The 17,054-nt window shown below is 34.6% G+C and overlaps 1 protein-coding gene across 15 annotated transcripts in view; it reads right to left on the bottom strand.

The window, feature by feature from the left end:
• Window positions 1-17,054, bottom strand: part of PIGN (phosphatidylinositol glycan anchor biosynthesis class N) — a 186,163-nt gene that overhangs the window by 103,591 nt on the left and 65,518 nt on the right. For all 15 annotated transcript variants that reach the window (XR_011504382.1, XR_011504380.1, XR_011504381.1 and 12 more), the window contains 3 exons: window positions 16,231-16,322; window positions 13,503-13,611; window positions 11,287-11,395 (listed from right to left, as the gene is read on the bottom strand). Coding sequence is in view for 12 of the 15 variants with exons in the window: in XM_070512917.1 (XP_070369018.1) it covers window positions 11,287-11,395; window positions 13,503-13,611; window positions 16,231-16,322 (310 nt within the window). In the remaining 3 variants the exon portion in view is untranslated. The remainder of the gene's footprint in view (window positions 1-11,286; window positions 11,396-13,502; window positions 13,612-16,230; window positions 16,323-17,054) is intronic.

Here is a 17,054-nt window from a genome sequence, read left to right as displayed (position 1 = left end):
CCCATATTAATAGAATGAAAAGATTAAAATCATAAGATACGATTCTCTCGGTAGATGCAGAAAAAGCATCTGACAATTACATCTTTTCATGATAAAAACCCTCAACAAATTGGATATAGAAAGTCATACCTCAACATAATAAAGTCTAAATACAACAAACCCATAGCTAACATCATACTCAACAGTGAAAAATTGAAAGCTTTGCCTCTACCATCAGGAACAAGAGAAGGATGCCCACTCTCACTACTCTTATTCAACATAGTACTGGAAGTCCTAGCTAGAGCAAGCAGGCAAGACAAAGAATTAAAAGGCATCCAAATTGGAAAGAAAGACATAAAATTGTCATTATTTGCAGATGACATGATCTTATTATATAGAAAGTCCTAAAGATTCAACCAAAAAACTGTTGGTACTAATTGACAAATTGACAACAAAACAAAAGTTACAGGATATAATTATAATCAGTGGTGTTTCTATACACTAACAACAAAATATTTGAAAAAGAAATTAAGAAAACTCTCATTCAAAATAGCATCAAAAACAACAAAATATTTAGAAATAACTTTAAACAAAGAGGTGAAAGATCTGTACAATGAAAACTACAAGACTTTGATGAAAGAAACTGAAGAAGACACAAAACAGATGGAAAGATATCCAATGTTCATGGATCAAAGGAATTAATACTGCTAAAATGTCCATACTAGGCATAGGAAAAGATATTCAACATCACTAACCATCAGGGAAATCCAAATCAAAACTACACTTAGATATCACCTTACACTCATTAGAATGGCTGTAATCACCAAGACAAAAAATAACAATGTTGGAGTGGTTGTGGAGAAAAAGGAAGCCTCATACACTGCTGGCGGGAACGCAAACTGGTGCAGCCACTATGGAAAACAGTATGGAGATTTCTCAAAAAATTAAAAATAGAAATACCATATGACCCAGCTATCCCACTACTGGGTATTTATCCAAAGAACTTGAAATCAACAATACAAAGAGGTTTATGCACCCCTATATTCATTGCAGCACTATTCACAATAGCCAAGACATGGAAGCAACCCAAGTGCCTATCAACTGATAATTGGATAAAGATGTGGTACATATATAGAGTGGGATACTAAATCGTCTCATTCACAACAAAATGGACGGACCTTGAGGGTATTATGTTAAGTGAAATAAACCAGACAGAGAAAGACAAACACCATATGATTTCACTCATATGTGGAAGATGAACAAACACACAGACAAAGAGAACAGTTTAATGGTTAACAGGGGGAAGGGGGCTGGAGGGTGGGCACAAGAGGTGAAGGGGCACACTTATATAGTGACTGACAAATAATAATGTACAACTGAAATTTCACAATGTTATAAACTATTATGACCTCAATAAAATAAACTAAACAAATGTAACATCTTGAGCTGGTAACAAAATTTGGTGAAGTAGAAAAAAAAAATGTCCATACTACCCAAAGCCATCTGTAGATTCAATGCAATCCATATCAAAATTCCAATGGTATTTTTCACGAAAATAGAAAAAACAATCCTAAAATTTGTATGGAACCACAAAGACCCCGAATAGCCAAAGCAATCTTGAGAAAGAAGATCAAAACTGGAGGAATGTTTCCTTCCTGATTTCAAACTATACTACACAGCTATAGCAACTAAAACAGTATGGTACTGACATAAAAAAAGACACGTAGACCAATGGAACAGAATAGAGAGCCCAGAAATAAACCTCCATATACATGGTCAACTAATATTTGCAAAGGAGCCAAGAACACTCAATGGGAAAAGGATAGTCTCTTCAACAAATGGTGCTGGGAAAACTGGATAACCATATGCAGAAAAATGAAATCAGACTCTTTTCTTACACCATTCACAAAAATTAACTCAAAATTGTTTAAAGACTTAAACATAGGACTTGATACCGTAAAACTAGAAGAAAATACGAAGAAAAAGCTTCTTAACACTGGTCTTGGCATTGATTTTTTTGATATGACACTAAAAGCACAAGCAACAAAGGCAAAAATAAACAAGTGGGACTACATCAAACAAAAAAGCTTTTAAACAGTAAAAGAAATAATCAGCAAAATGAAAAGGCAACCTATGGAATGGAAGAAAATATTTGGAAACAATGTATCAGATAAGGGGTTAATATCCACAATATATAAGGAACTCATACAAATCAATAACAAAAACAACAAAAAAAATCCAATTAAAAAATGGGCAGAGGAATTAAACAGACATTTTTCCACAGAAAACATCCAAATGGCCAACAGGTACATAAAAAGATGCTCAACATTACTCATCATCAGGGAAATGCAAATGAAGACCACAATGAGATATCACTTCACACCTGTTAGAATGTCTATCATCAAGAAAACAGATAATAAGTAGTGGCAAGAAAGTGGAGAAAAGGTAACTCTGTACACTGCTGATGGGAATGCAAATTGGTTCAGCCACTACGAAAAACAGTATGGAGGCTCCTGAAAAAATTAAAAATACAGGGCTCGCCTGGTTGCCTAGTGGTTAAGTTTGCACATTCTGCTTCATCTGCCCAGGGTTCACTGGTTCTGATCCTGGGTGTGGACCTACATATCACTCATCAAGTCACACTGTGGCGGCATCCCACACAGAACAACTAGAGAGACTTACAACTAAGATATACAACTATGTACCGGGGCTTTGGGGAGAAAACAAAAAAAGAGGAAGATTGGCAACAGATGTTAACTCAGGGCCAATTTTCCTCACTGAAAGGGGAAAAAAAGCATAACCTAAAAAAAAAATTAAAAATAGAACTACCATATGATCCAGCAATCCCATTTCTGGGAATATATCCAAAGGAAATGAAAAATAAGATACTAAAGACATATCTGCACTCTCATGTTTATGGCAGCTCTATTCACAGTAGCCAAGATACGGAAACAACCTAAGTGTTGGTCAATAAATAAATGGATAAAGAAGCTATATATACACAAACATATATATACTCACATACACCTACCCAATGGAATATCATTCAGCCATGAGAAAGAAGGAAATCCTGCCATTTGCAACAACATAGATAGACCTTGAGGACATCATGCTTAGATCAGCCAGGCAGAAAGGCAGAAATATTTATGATATCACTTATATGTGGAATCTAAAATGGCCAAACTTATAAAAATAGAGAGTAGAATGGTGGTTACCAGGAGCTGGAGGGGGGATTGAGAGATGTCGTTTAAGGGTACAAACTTACAACTAGTAGATAAATAAGGACTGGAGAGCTAATGCACAGCGTAGAGATTATAGTCCACAATACCTTATTATAAACTTCAAAGTTACTAAGGGACTAGATCTTAATTGTTCTCACCACAAAAAAAATGATAATTAGGTGATGTGATAGAAGTGTCAGCTAACACAATGGTGGTAATCATATTGCAACATATAAATATACCAAATCAACATGCTGTACACCTTAAACTTACACGATGTTATGTGTCAATTATATCTCAATAATTAAAAAAATAAATAAAATAATCTTTCAAAAAAATAAAAATAATAAAATACATGCCTAGAGGAACACTTATGCATTTAGAGAAAAACAATAGACTGACTCTGCATCTCACCCTCCCAAAACACTGATAAAATCAATAAGGACAATAAATAAAATGATGTAGGACACTCCAAATACAGCAAGAAGCACAGGAAATATAGCATGATATGCATATAACTACAACATAAGAAAATATGACAGAATTGAGACCACACTTAAGAGTCATATTGGTAACATGAATAAGCTTAACTCACCTTTTTAACTGAAAGAAAAAAATTTCAAGTTGGCACATATAGCACAACCCAACTGTATGCTGAATAAAAGAGACAACTGTATGCTAAATAAAAAAGAGCTTAAAACACAGTGATTCAAAAGGCTAAAAAATAAAGGAATGAACCAGACAAATGGAAACAGTGAGAAATCCAAGGTTGTAATCCTGATACTCAATAAAGTACACTTCAGGTCAAAAAGCAATAAACAAGACTAAGAAGGACACCTTATGATGCTAACAGCCACATTCCACAATGATGATGCAATAGTTAAAAATTTTGCTCATTATTAACCATCAGTCACCTATGTAACACAAAATTTATAAGAGAGACAAACAGAAATACATAGAAACACTCTATGTTTCAGAATGCTTAATGCATACATGCTATATGTAACAGAAAACTTTATACATCATTCTAATAAGACAGGATAAACTGACAAAAGAATAAGGATATATAACAACATAACCAACAAAGTAGAGATTCTGGATATATATTGAACACCACAGTCTCATAATAGAGACTATATCTTCTTCTGATGTGCATATGGAATGTTCACAAAAATTGATTATACACTAGTGCACAAAAAATATCAGCAGATTCCCTAAAGTAGAAATAGTACAAACAATACTCTCAGATACAATGCAATGAAACTAGAAATTAAATACAAAACAAAAAGTTATAAAGTTATAAAAAAAAAAGTTATAAAATAAAGAAAAAGGTCAAACCACTAGCTGAGTTAATTAAAGAAAAGGGGGAAAGTGAAAGTATGCAAAATAAATGATGAAGAAAATGTCTAATGATACAGAAGGAATTTTTTTAAATCATAAGGGATTACTTTGCATCCCTCTATGCAAATACATTTGAAAACCTAGAAGAAATAGATAATTCCTTAGGCAAATATAGCTTTCCAAACTAACCCCAGTAGAGATAAAAAGCTTAAATAGACCAACTTCATAGAAGAAACACAGAAAGTTATCAAGGAACTACCTAACAAAAAAAGGACTAGGTTTGGATAGTTTCACAGGAGAATTTTTCCAAGACTTTACAGAACAGAGAGTTCCAGTGCTACATAAGTTATTTCAGGGTACAGTAAATCAAAGGGAAACAATTTTTTTGATGAAGTAAGTATACTACTGATACCTAAACCTGATAAATATAGAACAAAAAGGAAAATTAAAGACCATTATCATTTATGAATACTGACAAAAATATTAGCAAATGGACTCCAACACTATGTTAAGAAAATAATACATTATAATCAAATATGTCTTAGGGGTTTATATCAGGAATGCAAGGATTGTTCAATCCCGGAAAATCTATTAACATTATTTACCATATTAATGGGTCTAAGGAAAGAAATCTAATTATTATCTCCACAGATGTTGAAGAAGTCTTTGGAAAATTCAACATCCACTCCTAATTAAAACCCGAAATAAAACAGGAATGCATGTACTTTCTTTAACACAATAAATATCTATATCTCAACCCTAAAGCCAGTATCTCTCTTAATGAGAGAACTCCAGAGGCATTCCCACTAAGGTCAGGAAAAAACCAAGGAGGGTCACCTATCTCCATTATTTAACATTGTTCTGGAGGTACCAGCCAATGTAAGTAAACTAAAGAAAACAATTAGAGGAATAAGAACAGGAAAGGAGGAAACATGTATCTATATTTGTAAATGGCATGATAACATACTTGGAAAATCCTAGAAAATCAATAATAAACCTAACTTAAGAAATGAAAGAATTCAGTAAAGAAGTAGGACATAAAATTAACATGCAAAAATCAATAGCAACTTATACTCAAATAATAATTAGAAGATACAGTGAATGAGAAAAGGCTATTTACAACAGCAACAAAAAAAGATAAAATACTTAGGAATACACTTAAGAAATATTCAAAGCCTAAAGGAAGAAAACTACATAAAGAATGGAGGCACAAAAGTAGACTGGAACAAATGGAAAGACGTCTCATTCTCAGAATGTTTCAATATTATCTACAGTAAAAATATGTTTCCCCTAAGTTAATTTATACATTTAATTTGATCTCAATAAAAATTCCAGTGGCCTTTTTTTGAGTTGGAAGGTGATTCTAAAGTTCATATTTTATTAAAATACACTACAAGGTCTCTATAACTAAAATAGTCTGCTATTGGCACATGAATAGACATATTAATGGAATAGACCAGAAAGTCTAGAAACAGACCAGTGTATCTAGTGTATGATAAAAGCGTTATCCCAGTGTTTACTGGGACAAATGAAGTCTTTATTAATAAAAATATTGGAACAGGGGCTGGCCCTGTGGTCAAGTGGTCAAGTTCGTGCTCTCCACTTCAGTGGCCCGGGGTTTCTCCAGTTCAGATCCTGGGCGTGGACCTGGCACCACTCATCAAGCTATGCTGGGGCAGCGTCCCACATGCCACAACTAGAAGGACCCACAACTAAAAATATACAACTATGTACTGGGGGACTTTGGGGAGAAAAAGAAAAATAAAAATCTTTAAAAAATATATATTGGAACAACTGGGTAGCCATTTGGAAAAAAATAAAACTAGACCACTTCCTTAAATGATACAGAAGAACACACTCTAAATGGATCAAGGATTGAAATATGAAAGACAAAAGCATACAAGTACTACAAGAAAACATGAGTGAATTCCTCTATAACCTAGTTATCAGGAAAAGCTTTCTGTGACTAAAAATGCAGATGCATTAAAAGAGGAAGACTGATTACACAAAAATAAAAATCTTTTGCATGGCAAAAGACATCATAAGCATAGTCAAAAGATAAATGACAAACTGGGGAAAAAATTTTGACATATATATATCTCACAGGTAAAGGACTAATATCCCTAATTTATAAAGAACTTTTAAAAATGGAAGCAAAGGACCAAAAATTCTATAGAAAACTAGGGAAAAGAGATGAATGGATAATTCCCAAAAAGAGATATAAAAATGGCCCTTCAGCACATGAAAAGATGTTTGACTTCACTCACAATAAGAAAAATTCAAATTAAAAACAAAGATGCCATTTCTCAAACATAAAATTGGCATAAATTCGAAAGCTTGAAAATAATTGATTGGCATTGGTATAAATTTATTGATTAGCCTAAATTCAAAAGACATTGGTGAGGCTATGGAGAAATAGGCACTCACATCTTGCTGGCAGGAATGAAAAATAGTACACCACCTCTGGAGGGGAATTTAGCAATATCTAAAAGTACTACATATGCATTGCCCCTTTGAATCAGTAATCCAACTTCTAGGAATTTATCCTGAAAATACACCTCTAACAATATGAATATGCATATGCTCAGTGTTATTCATTGCAAGATGATTTGCCATTTTTTAAAAAATCATTACTTACCTGAACATGAAAGCATAGAAGATTGGTTAAATAAACAATGGAATATACACACAATGGAAAACTAAATAGCTGTAAAAATAAAGAGCTCTATGAATTGATATGGAGTGATTACTAGGAGATATTATTAAGTGAAAGATGCGAAGTAAAAAAGAAGATATATGCTACCTTTTGTGTAAGGAAGAAGAAAAAAATAAGAACACAAACCTACATCTGTTTACCATTGCAAAGAGAAACACATAACCGGAAAGCAACAAAGGTTACCCATGAGGGACCAGGGGCAGGGGAGAATGGTGGTGGTAATACAGGCAGCACTTGTTTGAGCATATGCTTTTGTAGAGGTTCTATGTTTGAAAGCATGTGAATATTCTACATATACAAAAAACTAAATCAAAAAGAATGGGAAAGAAAAAGCACCTAAAAACAGAAAGCAAACTGAAACAAACAAACCTAGTTATATTACAAATAAATACCAAAAGCACAATGAACAAAATGGAGGAAGGGAGGGAGGGAAGAAGGAAGAGAGGAAGGAAGGCAGGCAAGCGAGCCCATCCAACTATGGCATAGTATTTAACCAAAAACCTTGGTCTTGGGCAGGGTGGAATGTGGCGGGCAAAGTGAGAATTGCAAACAAATCCTGAACAATAGTAGGTTTGTTTGTTGTAATGATATGGGTGAAACAGTTCTTAAATTATTTTAAATGTATTACAGGATTGAACAAATGAGTAAATGTGTTGATGTTTTGGGAAGCCAGGGTTATCACTGTGGAAGGAGGGGCATATAAACATGGAACAGAGAAAGGCAAGAAAGAACTCTGTGTGGATAGGTAGAATTAGAGGTATCAGTGTGGACTTATGGTCTCTAAAATATGTATAGGTACGTATATCTGCATGTTTATGTGCACACTATATATACATGTGAAAAATGTATGTGTGTGTACATATTTATATGTAATAGTAGGTATACATATATATATATTATACACATGCATGTATCTCCTAGCTGTCCACTGAATGGCAAAGAAGCAAAGATAACTAGGTAATGATGAATACAACTAGCACTCAGATCTTGGTGTCTAATGCCATTCACCCAATAAAAAGAGCTATTGCCCCTCAGAGAAAGAACTGATTTCAGAGTTGGGGCAGGGTGGATATAAGGTAAGCCTTGTAAGGTAAACACCTTAATGCCAGAAAGTAAGAAAGTACTCAAAAAAATTATGGGGGCCTATTTACAAGCTACCTTGAAGGGGCTCTCTCTGGCCAAGTCTGGGACAATTTGAGCACCAAAGTATCAACAGTAATAAGTATAAACCTTTGAAAACATAGGAGCTCACAAGTCTACAACAATAATAAACAGAGAAGTGAATAAATGAAGGATGGATGAATAGGAAAGAAGGGAGGATTCTCACAGTAGAATGCTGAGAGCCTTCTGGTAAATGCAATGGGAGTGCTGGAGCCAGAAAATCATCCTTCTGCAGCCATCATGACAAAGACTGGATCAGGAAAGACTTATGAATGGATGCTAAATCTAGGGAGAAATTTTGATAAGAAAGATATTTGATGGTCTTTGAGGATCTGTCTGTCTCCCCACAGACAGCTTATTAGTTGCAACGGAAGGGGAAAAACAGTAAATACACAGTGAAAAAACTGGGCAATACCTTGACAGGGTGATGGAAATTAACATCACCAACAAGGGACAGATAGGATCACGTGGCTCCAAATGCGACTCTAAGAAGGATACAACATCACTTACGCAGTATTCTGGCCAGTAGTGTATAACCTCAGTTTAATTACAGGGAAACATCAGACAAATGTAAACTGAGTAACAGTCTGCAGCAGGGGAGTTGGGATTGGCTATATTCTTAAAAAGTCAACGTCATAAAAGACAAAGAATGGGAAAATGCCATAAAGAACGTTACTAGGTCAACTGAAAAATTAATATATGAATGGTAGAATACACAAAAATATTGAATATAGTGTTTAAAAACTTTTACCCTTACATACACTCAGAAACACAGATAAGGAACAAGCATACAAAGTGGAGGATGGCTTTCTTTAATTCTGGTAAATGTTTTTTTTACCTTTTTAGAAGTTTTAGATGTCTAAAAATGAGATACAATGATAGATGCAAAAATTCTGTTTTCTTTGCTTCTCTTCCTCCTTGTGGTTTATCACTAGGTGGGTAAGAATACTAAAGAGTTGGGCCAGGCTACACTACAAAGAAATGAGGTTACGTGGTAAGTAAAAGCTGGGCTGCTACTTATGTATACCTGATCTCCTATTTATTATTTGCCATATATTATTTATCTGCTGGTGTGTGTTGTATATGTTTGCACAGTTGCAAAGTTATGCGGTATAAGAGAAAAACTTTCCTTTTTTACTATTTATTTTTTTTGCTGAGGAAGATTCACCCTGACCTAAAATCTCTGCCAATCTTCCTCTTTTTTTGCTGAGGAAAATTTGCCCTGACCTAGCATCTGTTGTCAATCCTCCTCTATTTTGTACCTAGGCCACCGCCACAGCATGGACACAACAGATGAATGGTGCAGGTCCACACCCGGGAACCAAACCCGGGCCGCCGACGTGGAATGTGCTGAACCACTAGGCCACTGGGGCTGGCCCAAGACTTCCTATAATATTGTAGTTCTCATCCATAACTTTTGGTTTTTCTGTGGATTTGAAAACTAACATGTCATATGAGACATCGTTACACAGTTACCTCACTAGAATACCAGCCCACCTGTCTCTGCAGAATGTGAGCTCTAGGAGAGCAGGGACTGAGTCTATCTTTATTATTCTCAGGGGACAGAACATGCCAGAACATAGTACAAACTGAACACAATTTTTTTTTTTTGAGGAAGATTAGCCCTGAGCTAACATCTACTGCCAATCCTCCTCTTTTTTCTGAGGAAGCCTGGCCCTGAGCTAACATCCGTGCCCATCTTCCTCCACTTTATATGTGAGACGCCTGCCACAGTATGGCTTGCCCAGTGGTGCCATGTCCGCACCCGGGATCTGAACCGGTGAACCCCGGGCCGCTGAAGCGGACCGTGTGAACTTAACCGCTGCGCCACCGGGCCAGCCCTGCACACAATTTTTTAAAGTGAAGGAACAGTCATTGATATTGTTCATGCAGAATGAATGTAAACAGTAACTTTATTGATCGAGATAATATAAAAGGGAAGGCCTGCAGAGTGCCTATAATGAAATGAAGCTTACATGATGAAAATGAAGTTATATATATAATGATAGTAGTTACTGTCCAAGAATAACTTCTACTTAAACGCTGACCAAGGGGTTTGGAACAGGAGCAAATCAAAATTTTAGGAGATACATGTCTGCTTCCTGTCGTATTTTTAAGCCTCTGCTTGGATTTTAAGAGGAATCCAAGGAAAAACACTCATCTTTTAATCCACTTTTTAAGACAAAGTTCTATCCAAAATCTTTTTCTAATGATGAACAACAAAAATTATTTAAAAAAAGATAAAAGTTACAGTGCACGTCACATCACCCACAGGCATTACAAAGCGTCATTTTTTTTAAACGAAAAACCCGGACTTAAAGCTAGCTCCCGTCCTCTCCTTACATCACGTGTCTGCTTCACACGCATACTCCAGCTCTGTTAAGTAAGAGTCCTGCAGAGAAATACGTTCTGGAACGTGCACCTGCCTTATAAAACGTGTAATGTGTTGGGAGGTGACTGATCAATGTTATTTTCAGCAAGAGAAATAAAGATAAAACTTAACCGTTTCCAAGTCCCTGTGTAAAAACTGAGAATTTACAAACTGACACAAAATTTCAGCATAAGAATCTCATCACAAAATCCTCTTTTCCTCTGGAATCACTTAGATTTTTATCAGATGAGAATAAAAATACACCCTTATTATCAGGTCATAAATATTCTATATTAATTTTTATTAACACACGAATGCTCACAAAAGTTCTAATTTTCTTTGTCAAATTCCAGCAAAAGATAGAAGCAAAAGCTGGTTATTATTATTTTCCTGCAACAAAATTATTTCTTTGAATAACAATAATACAGATATAAATGGGTAATTTTAAGATATGACTTAATATAAAGTTATCTCATTTGGTTTGATTGACCTCTTACCTAATATTATCCAGCTAATGATCTGGTTAATAAGAGGAAGTCCTTGTTTCTTGAGTAGACTATTATCGGTGCTATACACAACGTACATGGAAAGCACCATGCTCAGCATCTGAAAAAAAAAACAAAACACATAAATAAAAGAGAAGGTGTTGAGAGACTAATTTATATAGTAGAAAGAATACTTAGAAAAGTGCTTGAACAACCGGAATCTGGCCAAAACGCTATTGAAATTGGACAGCTCACCTTCTCTGTAACCAAGAGTTACAACTCTTGTAGCAAGCAAAGGTCCTCCTCTACAAGCATGAAATGAGGCATCTTACACTTTCAGAAGTATTGTGGCAAACATTATCACACTGTTTTGGCACACACTATCACATAGTGAACAGAAATATTCATTATGAACTTTGAAGGTTTCTTAAATCATGGAAACGCAGAGGGCGAAATGTATATGGTTTAGTGTCTTCTGGCCCTCACCCGCATTATTCATTCAACACATATTTGCAGCCTGAGTATTCACCTGGTACTGGGAATACAAGGACTACAATATTCTTCAGGGAATATATATAAACTAGTGTAGAGTTGGTAAGCTACGGCTTGTAGGCTGGCAGCCTGCTTTTAGAAATACTGTATTATTGAACATTGTCATGCCCATTCATTTATGTGTTGTCTACAGCTCCCTTTGCACTACAATTGTAGAGTTGAAAAATTTACAACAGACTCCATATGACCCATAGCCTAAAATGTTTACAATCTGGTTCTTTAGAAAAATGTTTGCTGACCCCTGAACTGGTGGATTAACTGCCATTTTAAGAAGTGAGCTAAGATATAGCTGTGAACAAAGTAAACTCTCTTAGAGATCAGATTAGCAACCTCATCACCCAATCCTAGAGATATATTTAATTCCCTCATATTTTCAGTGAATTAAGAAGGAAAAAACCTTGTCAATAAAGCTACAACACAATTCCAGGATCCTTTCAACTGGAAGACAATCTCATTTCAGAGACGTTAAAATGTGAAAAGATATTTGTCTTGGAATCAATGAAAAATATGCTACACAGTAGAGGAATAAATGCAAATTAATAAAGTTAATGTAAAAAGGAATTTCTTAACAGATTTACCTATACTTAGGGGTATTTCTAACAAAGCCCATAGGAATTTTAACATGACATTCTTTGCTCCTATAGAGTGAGATTCAGAAACACTCACTTCTGTCAAAGTACTCACTATTATAGGTGAATTCTGTCAGTGCTACCATGAGCTTTAGCGTAAAGCCAGGCAGTGTACCATTTAAAATGAAAGACATGTTCCAATGGTTTGATAGGAGCTTTGACAAAATATTTCTTCTCTTTTTATATGTTCTCTGTCCTCTAAGGATGAATTAACATCTATTAAGTGTTATATATTTTATTTCAGACTATTCTTGGAAATACTTTCTATTATTATTCCAGCTTTGTTCTGAGGAAATATTTTGAGAAGACTCATATAAGTTATTTAGTTTTTAATTAGTGGTCTAGATAGGTTTTTGAAATTTTTTATTGTTTAAAAGAAAAAAGTAGTTTCCATTCTTACCTACAAAAAAGCTATAATTTTACAGAATGACATTATATAATCTCTATCGCTCACAACCCTACTAGTTATTATCTCCACTTTACCCATTAAAAACAAACTGAAGTTAAATTACTAAAAATCACACATCTAGTATGCAGCATAACCAGGAACTGTCTCAATTTTGAAATGTCAAGTTCAAAGTTCTTTTCAACACACCAAAGCCACTAACCAAGGTAAAGTTTATTTTCTCCTAGGACTTGTCTTTAGTCTTACACTGGCTATTCTTCACATAAATATACTCAAAGGCTGCTTTCACTTTAAAGAAGCTTACCTTTTTCCTGACCCAAATGAAAACAACACAGAATCTCAAGTCTAAAGGAGGCCCTTTTCAACTCAGCTTTTTGGTCAATACAGATGCCTCTTAAGTCTCCTTAACCTCTGCTCTCTGGGCATCTTTGGGCTGCCCCCTTTAGACCTTTTTGTTATTTCATACCTTTTAGAAAATATATTTCCACGTAATACCTTAAACAGAAAACTTTCTTCTCAGCTGGCAGGTACTGAGTACAGTAAATATGATAGCATCGCAGTAACAACATAATGAAATACAACCATAAGATACATTTTGGTGTATCATTAGTATCCCATAGTGTCAAAAATCTGTAACTGACCTGTAATAGATGCAACAGTAGCTCTTCATTTACAAAACTATCTTTTCTTTTTGTGAGAGACGCTACAACAAACAGGGATAGGAGAAGAACCAGCAAGCCGGCAGTCATTCTGTTTTAAAACACAATTCACAATTTCAAATTTCCTTAAGATATTGACTGAACACATATCGTATGAAATATGAGACATTTTACTCTAATGTAGACCTTCTCATTTGGTTTAATCAAGACGAACTAGCAAAATGGATACACAGGTATAAGAATGAAAATCTTAGGATAAAAATACCATAGAGATGGAGTTATTTGTAACTTGTCACTATTTTTTAAGTATCTTTATCTTATTTCTATAATTTGATTTTTAAAACTTTTATGTATACCATTTACCATTACTCTTAGCCTGATTGGAAAAATTTACAGAAAACAATATAAAAGATAGCTAAACAAACATATCATCAGTATCTAAAACACACATTTTTCTGACTATAAGCATTTAACTCATACAAAAAGGATCTGTATTTATAATCCATACTACTCCTAGCACGACAAATTGCTCCTTTTTATCATTGACCTTGGTGCTTTCCTCAGCTATTCCTGGCTAAAGGAAGAGTAAGACAGCAGTCACAAGGAAACATGCAAGGGAGGCACTTTGTACAGTAATGAAACAACAAATTCTACTATTTCAAGAACACCAGCTATAGTATGGTTTCTGAAGTCGAAGGAAACTGACATCAAGGAAACGGTATACTAATGTTGAGCTCTGACTCTCATCTCCTAAAAATCCGAATAACATAGGACGACTGAAATTGAGGACAGAATCCGGAACCCAGCAACATAACAGAACAAAAAGGAGTTGGTTTAAGAGAAATGAGAAAGAGCAAAGGGCAGGGCTAAGAAGACTGCAAAGCAGGAATTCCCAGGAAAATGCGTGTTTGTTTTTTATTTATTTTTCTAATATCCTCTTTGCAAATCATAAGGGAAAAAAGTAGTTATGCATTCAACATGGACTATCATTAAAACTTATGAAAAATAGCCACGTATGATCAAGATTCTTTGTTTGCTTTTGCTTTTTTAAAAATAATTTTGTATTTTAATTCACTGGCAGATATGTTTTTACTTCACAGAACTAGAGTAACAAGGATATTACAACTATGTTATATATATATTTGCTTTTTCTTTTAATTTTATCCATGTTTTCACATATCTTGCACTGCAATTTTCTAAAGAAGGGAGGTGAGGTGATAGATCAAATGGAGACCAGAAATTTCTCCATGAAAGAGGAGTAAAAATAAAGAAGTTCCAAATATAGCTACTAGGAAATCCACACAAACAAATCACTGAGGAATTTAAGAAGTATAGAAGGAAACAACATAATTTTTAAAAATACAAATTAAATTTCTCACGTTTTAACAAGTTTGCTTCCTGAATTCATCTTTACTACAATATGCAAGTGGCAAATTTCTACGAAGACCATTTACACAATTTCTTTTCCTTTTAACACATGATAAATTCTGCTCAACCACGTCAATACTGTTAGAGCAGGACAGACAGGCAGACGCTGATTAAAGGATGGAAAGGCGCTTTCCAGAGACAAGAGAAGAGCTCACAGAGCAACACGAAGCAAGAAATAAATGAAAATATTTGAATTCATCCTCTCACATACTATTTGTAGTGTATGATAGCTGCAAAATGTTTTTACTTAGTAACACTAATAAAGTATGGATTAGGTAGTATGGTCTTAGAATTCAATACAATTATTTGGGGCTGTGATAATAAACTGACTTCCTGGAATAATTCGTTATCTAGTCCATATTAGTATTCTTACAGAAATGAGATAAGTGTGTAGAGCCTCACAAATTAGCACATACTTTAAAAAACATTTAGTTAATCTTCCTTCAGCTAAAATAGATTTACCCTCATTGATTAAAGATTAGGTTAAAATGCTAAAAAAAATGCTCTTATACAGAGTTCAAAAGAAAGTAATGTGATTACATGATTTAAAAATAAGAGAGAAAATGGTAAATGAAATAATGATCATTTAACTTGGCAAGCCCATGCATGCACACACACACATACACAGAGCCAGTAGATTACTTGATAATAATTTAAAAGCAAAGTTAAAAGTAAAGGTAACCAACTATTTTACACATTTATTTAGGATATATTGAGGAGAAGTAAATACAACAGCAGCATGGAGAATTCAGGTAAGGTATATAGACTTTTCTAACAATTTAAGTGATTAAACATGGGAAAATTGTCAAGACAGAGTTTCTCCCCATGGACATCTTTAAATTCAGATTAGAATAGGAGAAAATTTCATTTTTATAAGACTTTTAAACTGTGGACATGCTTCAAGGCAAACATAGCATTATATCAATGGCTTTTTGACCTTTTTGTTTTGGCAACAGAAACATGTTTTCATATGAAACCTTTTACTAATTCCCCAATATAGAGAAAATACAAAACCTTCTAGACCTTTTATTCTTTGCATTTTAAGTTATCACTGTTTGGTACAATTTCATTTTTTGTGAAGGCCCAGAAGCATCTCCAGAGAGCTGTATTGACTCTCAGAGCCTGGGCCAAAATTATGACTAATGGTTTGATATTAGCATTTTAACTTCCAGTTTGTTCACGTAATTTTAAACTCATAACCAAGATTAGGTTCATATGTCACAGTGTTAATTGAGAAAAACAATTGTATTGAAAAGAAAATAAGTTAAAATATTGTTCATACACTAGAGAGATATCTGGCTTTCGTCCTACAACAGGCATCAGAGGGAACACTGCCAGGAGCAAAGAGAAGAAAATCCAATTCAGTGAGGTCCTCTAAAATAAAGAAAAAGTTACCTTTAGACAAATATGGTTAAGAAAACTGTCTTCAGTGTTTCACAGACTACATGGAAAATGCAAAGGCTTACATCTATTTCCTTCAAACAGTAATACAGTTACTATTTGTGAAGGATCTGTCATAGAGTAGGTACCATGTTAGGTATAATATGAGTGTTATCTTTTATTGTCACAATAACCTCAAGTGGTAGCTTTTATTATTCACAATATTTCAGATGAGGAAACTGAGCTCAGAGATGTTAAAACATAAGTAGCATCAGGTCTATGACTAGTAAATGAAACAACCAGGATTTAAACCTGGGCCTGATATTTCAAAGCATTCATTCAATTTATGTTATACCATATATTGATTACATCTGTAAGAAAGTTGGCCTGCAATCATAATCAAATGATTGAGCCAAGGAGGGAAATAAGTGAAAATACTTTTAATTGGAGAACTGTATAAGTTCTCATAGGGTCGAAAGAAGATATTTCCATCTGCCGCTACCTCCATCAAAGTATTAAAGCGGAAACATGAGAGTATTCACTGTAGAAGCACATTGTAATTCCCTACCTAAAGGAAGGAAATCAGGAATAATTATATTTTAAAATAATCTATCATGAATATATACTTCTCCAGAAAAAACACAAGGTGGCTCAGGGCCAGGAGAGAGGTGACTCCTCTCACTCAAGCTCAGAGCGTGGCCCCCTCTGCCACTGCGCTGCTCTGGG

This window comes from Equus asinus, chromosome 7, assembly GCF_041296235.1.
Source record: "Equus asinus isolate D_3611 breed Donkey chromosome 7, EquAss-T2T_v2, whole genome shotgun sequence".
NCBI lineage: Eukaryota > Metazoa > Chordata > Mammalia > Perissodactyla > Equidae > Equus > Equus asinus.
The sequence above is the reverse complement of the archived record's forward strand: the minus strand, read 5'-3'. Positions and strand labels throughout refer to the sequence as shown.